Here is an 8,808-nt window from a genome sequence, read left to right as displayed (position 1 = left end):
ATGCTCCTCCTCCTCCTGCTGCTGGCCACAGTGCTGACAAGAACCCAAGCTCACCCTGTGCCCAGGGCCACCAGGCTCCCAGTGGAAGCAAAGGATTGCAACATTGCTCAGTTCAAGTCTCTGTCCCCACAACAGCTGCAGGCCTTCAGAAAGGCCAAGGATGCCCTTGTGAGTCTCCCTCTGCCCTCCTGTGGGCTAGCCTCATCCACCCCTCCCTTTCTGGGTTTCATCCCTTAAGCTGACTGGGATAAAAGTCTCCACACTTTCTGCAGTGGGCTGAACTCAACACCTGCTGTAGTGGGCTAACCTTAGCCCCTGGGCTGAAGCTACTCTTGCTGCAGTGAGCTAGTGTCCACCCTTTCTTGGGTGGGAACAGAAAACCAACATTTTCTGTAATAGTCTAAGCCCCACTATTCAGATTCACACGGGAGACTAATTTCTACTCTTCCTTCAGTGAGCTAACCTCAGACTCTTTTTTTTTTTTTTGAGCTCCCACACTAGGATAATCCCCAACCCCAACCCACTCCCCAGGATAATCCCAAGTTGGGCTATCTCCTGCTCACTAACAGTGCAGTGGCCATCTTGTAACCAGTGCTGGGGAGGAATCTCTGTCTTAATAGCCGGGAACTTCATCTTTCCTTGCTTGACCCACCCCCAGCCCCACTGCAGTGGGTGACCTAACCTTCACCCTCCTGTGTAGGCTAACCTGTGTCTTTGTTCTCCAGGAAGAGGGCTGCCCCAGAAGGATGTGGAGGCGCGCTTCCCGCCTCTTGCCCAGAGATGGGGACCTGCAGCAGCTGCAGGTGAGTGGGAGCTGGACACGGCCTGCCCTCAGAGGCCTCCTCATCTGGGTGCTGTTTGTGTCTCCCCTTTCCTGCTTCTCTTCCTCACCAGCAGTCCCACGACCTGTCCACTGTGTGAGCCCATTGACTGTGGCTCCTCCTCTGTCCCCTGTCCCTCTGCATCTCAGATGTCCCCAGTCCTGTCCCCTTCACCTGTCTCCCTTGACCTCCCACCACTGCTCCCTCACGGGTCCTCTCTCGTGTCTCCTTACTCAGGTCCAGGAGCGCCAAAAGGCCCTGCAGGCTGAGGTGGCCCTGACACTGAAGGTCTTGAGGAACATGACTGACCCAGCCCTGGTCACCATCCTGGACCAGCCTCTCCACACACTGAGCCACATCCACTCCCAGCTGCAGACCTGTGTGAGTCCTGGGGCCCTGTCTCCTCCACACTGTGACTCTAGCCCCTTGGGCTTGCCCTGAGTCCCAGCAGCAACCTCACAGTCCCCATCCTTGATCCACAGACACAGCCTCAGCCCACAGCAGAGCCCAGGCCCCAGAGCCGCCGCCTCTCCCGCTGGCTGCACAGACTCCAGGAGGCCCAGAGCAAGGTGAGTCTGGGCAGGGGACTGGGGTCTGCAGGGCCTGGGAGCTCTGAGGCCCAGCAGCCCCTGAGCCAGCCCTGTCCTTTCAGGAGACCCCTGGCTGCCTGAAGGCCTATGTCACCCTCAACCTCTTTCCCCTGCTCACCCGGGACCTCAAGTGTGTGGCCAGTGGAGACCAGTGTGCCTGACCTGGAACCCTCCTGCCAGCTTCTGGAATTCTTCACTGTGTGGATGCACCAAGACCCCACCTTAATTTATAGCTATTCATGCCTTTTTAAAGCATTTATTTATATGTGTGGGTCTCAGACTCAGACCCCATAAAATGTCTATTTTTTTACTTTGTAAACATTCTTCAAATACACAATGATAAAAGACCTCTGTGGTGTGTCACGTGTGTGTGTTGGTGTTGACTCTTGTTCTTTTGCCCCATGGTAAAGGACCATAGCCTTAGCTCTACAGGGACACTCCTCTTGCTCTGAACTCTGTGGTCTAGCCTGAGCTACTGCTTTTTACCTCTGGGTGGATTGCACATTGGCTCTTTTTGGCGGAGGATGGATCTTCTTAGGTTGTTCTGGAAAAATCTCTTGCCTGTGGTCCCGGGTGTTGGCAGCAGGCTTGTTTATGCTCTTCCTTGTTTCTGCTTTTGAGATGGCTTCTTGTAGCCCAGGCTGGCCTCCATTTTGCTATGTAGTCTGTTGGCCTTAAATTTCTCCTTGTCCTGCTGCCCCCTCTGGGATGCTGGCCTTGCAGGCATGACCACCGAGCCAGGGTCTCACAATAACCAACCTTGCTTCACTAAAGACGCCATGGTGGATCAGGTCCTCTGTGCTTTGCTCTTTTCTCGTCTGGACCCTGTGTGAGGACAACGTGTGCTTCCCAGAGCGGTGGCTCAGCAGCCCATCCCCTAGGACAGTGTTTCACGATGACACACAGTCTCCTGAAGCTCAGGCAGGCTTCAAACTCACTGTGTCACCGTGGATCCACCTGCCGCCACCTCCCTGGTGCTGGCATGACAGGCATGTGCCACCACATCTGTCTTCATACGGAGCTGGGGATTGAACCCAAGGCTTCATGTGTGCCAGGCAAGAGTGGCCCCTGAGTCACATCCTCAGCCATGTCCAGGACAATCTTCATCCACAGATGTCCACAGCGTGTGCTAGTAACCATCCTGGCCTCTAATACAGGCAGACATGTGTGAACTACAGAGAGACCAGAGCTTTGAAACACGATGTGCATTGGTCTGCTTGTGGGGTGTGATGGTCCATGCCTTCAATCCCTGCCCTGAGGGAGTGGAGACAGGAGCATCAGCTCAAGGTCATCCTTGTCTATTTGGTGATCTTAGGGCTAGCCTGGGCTACATGAGATCTTATGCCCTGTTCCTATTGTTTATCTACTGTCTACATAGTGATTCTGAAGTACTACTCACGTCGACAGTGGTTATGTCTGAAAGCGGCTTCCACGCTGGGAGCATCCGAGACCCATCTTGTCTTCCAATTGCTCTCCTGTGTCCCAGAAGGTGTAGGCCTGAGCGTCACTCAGAAGTAATTTCTGTCATTTGGGTATGTGTGTTTGCAAGCGTGTTCATGCCTTTTGGCCACGTATGTATATGTATGTGTACATGGAGGATGTAAGCGGAGATTCGTTGTCTCCCTCCATCAACTCTCCACTCTGTGTTTTGAGGTGGGTGGGGTCCCTGTGGGACAAGGTTCTTTTCCCACTCATCCCAGGGCCTCAGAAAGTTGGATCTCTCCTTCCAGCCCGAGCATCTGCAGGATTAGAGTGGGTTTATCATCTTGGGCAGGTGCATGGCCTTTGAGCTGGCCTTCAGGTGGCCCTCTGCCTGGACCCTGTGAATACCTTCCTGGGACTGTCACAGGACACGGGACAGGAACCCTGGGTGTGAGTGCTGGTCCCAATGTCCTCAGGAAAACGGGGAGATTGAGAGGCACGCGGTGGAGTCTGGGAGCTGAGGAGAGTGCAGTGAGGCAGGGAACAGAGCCAAAGCAGGTGAGGTCTCTGCCGATGAAGAAGTGGAGCCCTGGGATGGCCCCCCCCCTGGAGTTACACTCCCCCTTTGGAGCCTGCTTTGTAAGTGCACGATGTCCTCGTTGGTTTTGTTTAGCTTAAAACATTTAATTTTTTCCTATGTATGTGTGTGTGCATGCTCTTGGTGCTTCTGGGCCTGGAGTTAAAGTGGCTGTAAGCCCTCTGATGTGGGTGCTGGCAGTCAAACTCTAGTCGTGTGCAACTGCAGGGAGTGTTCTCAACCCCTGAGCCTTGTCTCTAGCCCGATATAAATTCTTTATTGTGGAAAATACACATATTACCACCACATTCATTGAATTTCCCGCCTCCCCACATTTATTATTAATTTGGTAGCTATGCACAGGCCCGTGACAAAGGAATGAGGCTCAGAGGATAACTTTGGAGAGTCAGTTTTCTCTTCCACCTCGTGGGTCTCAGGGATTGAACCCGGCTCATCAGGCTTGGCTGCAAGTACCTTTCCTTGACGTGCCATGTCGCTGGCCCCACCATATTCAATATTAAGTGCAGACTGGATTCCCAGAAGTCTTTGCATCTTCCCGGGGGAGGTGGCTTACACCTATAATCTCAGAACTTCAGAGGCTGAGGCAGGAGGATCAAGAGTTTGAGGCCGGGGAGAGATGGCTCAGTGGTTAAGAGCACATGCTGCGGCTCTTGCATAGGATCTGAGTTTAGTTCCCAGCACCCATATGGAGGGAGGTTCACAAAGGTCTGGAACTCCAGTTCTGGACCAGAGGATCCGACGCCCCCTTCTGGCCTCAATGGGTACTACACACACAGCACATTTATATACATGCAGCCACTAGTGCACATAAAATAAATTAATCTTCAAAACGAGACAAATCAGAAAAAGTCTTTTCAAATCTTGTATTGAACTCTACTATTTAAACATCCAATTCCCTCCTTCCTCCCCCTACGTCCTCCCGTTTGCCCCCGCCTCCTCTCACCTCCTGCCCCGCCTCCTCCCACCTGCCCCCACCTCCTCCCTCCTGTCCCCGCCTCCTCCCTCCTGACCCCTCCTCCTGGCAGATGTCCTTGCTCTTCTGTCTCAGTGAAACTGGCTTTTCCAGGAGCATCTTATCGGTTGGTTGGTTGTGTCTGGTTTTTGTTTTGTTTTTTGAGACAGGGTTCCTCTGTGTAGCCCTGGCTGTCCTGGAACTCACTCTGTAGGCTAGGCTGACCTCGAACTCACAAGCCTCTGCTTCTGAGTGCTGGAATTGATGGCATGGGCCACCCCTGCCCGGCCAGGAAGTCTTGAGTTTTAAACCATCAAATCTCTAACGAGTGGTTACAGCAGTCGTGAGAAACTTATACAAACCGAAATTCTCAATGCCTTCTTAGAGAAGTGATTGAAATATGAGTGGTAAACCAGAAGTCCTGACCATAGATGAGACAGGAAATGGAGTTGGGGACGGGAGGCTCACACTCTATTTCCTTCTGCTTAGCACAGGCTGGCTTCCATGTCCTGGGGCATAGAACCCATGCGGCAGCAGCATGGTATTCCTAGAAGGTCTTCCCTCTCTATACAATCTCTTTCTTTGAGCACCCTTCTCTCAGGAAACATTTTCTGGGTGTCCAACGAGCCCCCTCCATGTTTTCGGGATGATGTGGGAAGTCAAGCCCTACCACACACTCTCCCATCCCGGTATCCACATTCTCCTCCTTGGCTCAAACCAAGGACCGCCCTGCAGTCGAAGCTACCTTCCCTCAGGCCATAGTGAGGTTTGCTGGCAGTTTCCTTTTCTCTGACGTCAGCCGGCCCGGCCCGGCTCTGGCCTTCCGCAGCCTGAGGCTCCCCCTGGCGGCGGGTACAGATCTCACCCCTCACATCCCTTTTCTCTCTACTCTGCTGCCCTGCCTGCCTGGCTGGACTGTCAGGGTGGAACCCAGGTCAGGCTGAGATTCCAGATGGAGCTAAAGATTTCAACAGCTTGAAGCTGAAGAGGAGTATGGAACCAGAGGCTCCCAGTGGGAGGTGAATCCGTCCCGGGGATGAAGGACATTTTGGAGCTAACTTCTTGCTTCCTGTGGGTGCTACCCTGCACCCCTTCTGCAGGTGTTAACCTTCACTTCCCTGCCAGGGTGAACCTTCCTCCCTTCCGCATGGGATAATATTCACCTCTCTTCCTGCAGAGACTCATCTGTGTCCCTGCCCTTCAGCAAGAGTGGCTGTCAGCGTGGCTTTCCCATTTCTCAGAGCTTGGGACCCTGCGTCAGCTTCAGGTGAGTTGGAGTTAGCTCCACGGCTGTCCTTTGGCCCCACACTTTTGCTTCTCTCATTGCGCCCCTCCCCGTCTTCTTCTGGTTCTGGCTCCCACCTGTTCCCCTCCCTGGCCAGACCGGTGCCTTCTCCTCTGCTCTCCCTAACTAGTCCCTAGGTGTTTTCTTTTTATCTCCCCTCCCACCAGCTGTTCTCATCTGGAGTCCTCACCCGTGTCTGTCTCCTTGCCCGGATGTAGAAGTGCCCCATAGCCTGGCAGGCCGAGATGACCCAGACAATGAAGATCCTGGAGAGTGGAGAGATGACTCAGTCGGGGCATTGTCCTTGCATTCATTAATTTATGTCACTGCGACCACTATTCTGGATAGAGACGACTTAAAGGAACAGGACTTTGTTTTGGCCCGCAGATTCAGAGGTTTTAGCCCCCCATTCCCCATCCCCCCAACCCTCAGCCCCTCCCACTCTCGTGGAAGAACAACATCAGCTCAATTCGTTTGGGGGCAGTGGCAGCATCTGGTCTAACCTGTTCACATCACAGAAGACCAGACCGGGAAAGCAGAGAGGCAGACAGGAATTAGGCAGGTGTCACCTCCAGACACACAGGCTGCTATTACAGGGGACCTGGGTTTGTTCAAACCGTTACAGACCTGGACTGGCCCCTTCCCACACTGTGTGACATCCATGTCTAGTTTTAGGACTGTGCAAGTCCTGAGTCCTGGATCCCCCACGTCACGGCTTTGCCCAGTAGGGCTTCCTTCCTCTGTCATAGCTTAGGCTCACAGCCCTCATTCTCTACCTGCAGTCGCAGACTCTGCCCAGGCCCCAGAACCACCATCTCTTTTCCCAGCGGCACAGGCTCCAGGAGGCCCAGAGGAAGGTGAGTCTCGGGAGGGGACTGGGGTCTGCAGTGCCTGGGAGTCCTGAGCCCCAGCAGGCCCTGAGCCAGCCCTGTCCTCAAAGGAAACCCTCGGCTGCCTGGAGGCCTCTGTCACCTTTAACTTTTCCACCTGCTCCACTGTGACCTGAAATGTATACCTTGGACTCTGTTGCATGTTATTCCAGGAGCTGGGGTTATTCCCCTCCCTGCCCAGGATGGCTGGATCAGAACACTTGTAAAGCTTCCCAGATGTTTATACTTGTGACTTTAGACTTGTGAGAACTGAACAGTGACAAGTATATCTGTGACAGTGAGCTTGCTTGTGTCTATGACTGTGTAATCACATGTAACACTGAAGAATTTCTTCAGTTTCAGTGTGTGTGTGCATGTATGTATGTGTGTGTATGCATGTATATGTATATGTGTGTATGTAGTATGTGTGCATGTATATGTATGTGTGTATGTGTGCGTATGTATGTGTGTATTCGTGTATATGTGTGTGCACATATACATGTGTGTGCACATAATTGTGTACATATGTGTGTGCTGTATGTGTGTATGTATGCATGTGCATAAGTATATGTGTGTGCATATATGTGTATGTATGTGTATGCATGTATTGTATGTGTGTGTGCATGTGTGCACGTGTATGTGTGTGTATATATGTATATATGTGTATATATGAGTATATAGGTATATGAGTGTGTATATGGGCATATATGTATGTGTGTATGCATGTGTGTGTGTGTGTGTGTGTGTGTGTGTGTGTGTGTGTGTCTTGAGTGAACTTTTCACTCAGGATAGAAACAACACCTGCTTCCCCAAGATGGGACACCAACCACAGACCAAAGTCCAATTTGGGGAGCCAAATGTATCCTGGGCTTAAAGAGATCATGGGGTTATCCCCAAGTGGCCTTCCTAACAGAGTATCACCCCGCATAGAAGGGTGACACACATCTTCCCACAGGTGGAGACCCTTCCTTTTAGTTCCTTTTCATTCTCTATGAATTCCAAAACCTCCTGAGACAAGGTCATGAGAGCCGTTGACAGGTCCCACACTGATGAGGGAGGGGTATGCAGGAGGGAGCAACTGGAATCTCAGGCAGGGCCGGAATGGCCTCACACCCTCCTTCCATGGGGGAAGGTCACAGTCAACAGGCCTGTGCCTTTCCAATTGTAATCGATTAGTTAATTTTTGAGACAGGTTCTCACTGTGTAGCCCTGGCTGATCTAGAACTCACTATGTAGACCAGGCTAGCCTGGAGTACTTCTCAATCCTCCTGCCTCTACCTCCTGAATGCTGGGATTAAAGGTTCTTATGCTTGGCTTGATCTGTATTTTTTTTAAATTATATTATGTTATACTATATCAATTTGGCTGTGTGTGTGGAGGTAAGAAGATAATTTGTGCGAGTCAGACCTCTCCTTCAACCATGTGGGTCCCAGAGCACAAACTTAGTCATCAAACTTTAGCCACTAAGCCATCTTGCTGGTCCAACAAGCCTGACCTTTTGAGTAGTCACAGTGGCTCTGACAAAAATAAGAGTGCTCTGTTCTGAGGGCTGTTCTATAACAGTGGTGAGAGACAGACAGACAGACAGACAGACAGACAGACAGACACACACACACGATGAGAGAGAGGGAAAGGTTGAACATGAATGGCTGAGGGTATCATAAGGGATTCTGGCAGCCACATCATGGGATCTGTCCCCACACGCGATGGCAGCAGCGGTTAACTGTTGGAGCGTATGAGTTGTCCAGAGTGTGGCTGTGTCTCTGTCACAGAGCCCAAGTCTGTGCACTAGTGGCCAGCCTAGGAGCTGTTGCGTGTCTCTCTCTCTCTCGGGATGCCTGTGACGTGTGTCTGTGTACTTCCATAGTAACTTCCTGTAGTTTTGGGCCGGCAGCAATGTCTCAAGCCATCCTCCAACTATCTGTGACTGGGTGGTTTACAAAGAATGGAGATGTTTGGGCTGGGGTGCCACTCAGCGGTAGAACTGGCATACAATACACATGTGCTGCCCTGAGTCCTGCCCACCCCTCGGCAGTGGATGAGAAGTAAAACTAGAGGCAAAAAGATTGTGAGTTCAAGGCCAGCTTGGGCTACTTAGTGAGACCCAGGCAGAAACAAAATGCAGGTTTGTGTTTTAGTTTGGGAGGTTAGGAGACCTGGGAGCTTGGTGTTTGGTGAGCACTGCCTTCCTCTTCTCTGCCTCCGTCTGCTCAACTCACCGTGGAGCTGGGGCTGGTCTCGAACCCCTGATCCTCCAGCCTCTGCTGCTCC

General features: G+C 52.0%; 1 protein-coding gene across 1 annotated transcript; it reads left to right on the top strand.

Annotated features, from left to right (window-relative positions):
- On the top strand, positions 1 to 1,572 carry LOC116893380 (interferon lambda-2-like). Its single transcript, XM_032895178.1, has 5 exons — positions 1 to 168; positions 726 to 803; positions 1,059 to 1,202; positions 1,304 to 1,390; positions 1,474 to 1,572. The coding sequence occupies exons 1-5, from the start codon at positions 1 to 3 to the stop codon at positions 1,570 to 1,572; spliced, it is 576 nt and encodes a 191-aa protein (XP_032751069.1).
- Positions 1,573 to 8,808: the final 7,236 nt, after the last annotated feature.

This window comes from Rattus rattus, chromosome 2 (assembly GCF_011064425.1).
Source record: "Rattus rattus isolate New Zealand chromosome 2, Rrattus_CSIRO_v1, whole genome shotgun sequence".
Lineage (NCBI taxonomy): Eukaryota > Metazoa > Chordata > Mammalia > Rodentia > Muridae > Rattus > Rattus rattus.
The sequence above is the reverse complement of the archived record's forward strand: the minus strand, read 5'-3'. Positions and strand labels throughout refer to the sequence as shown.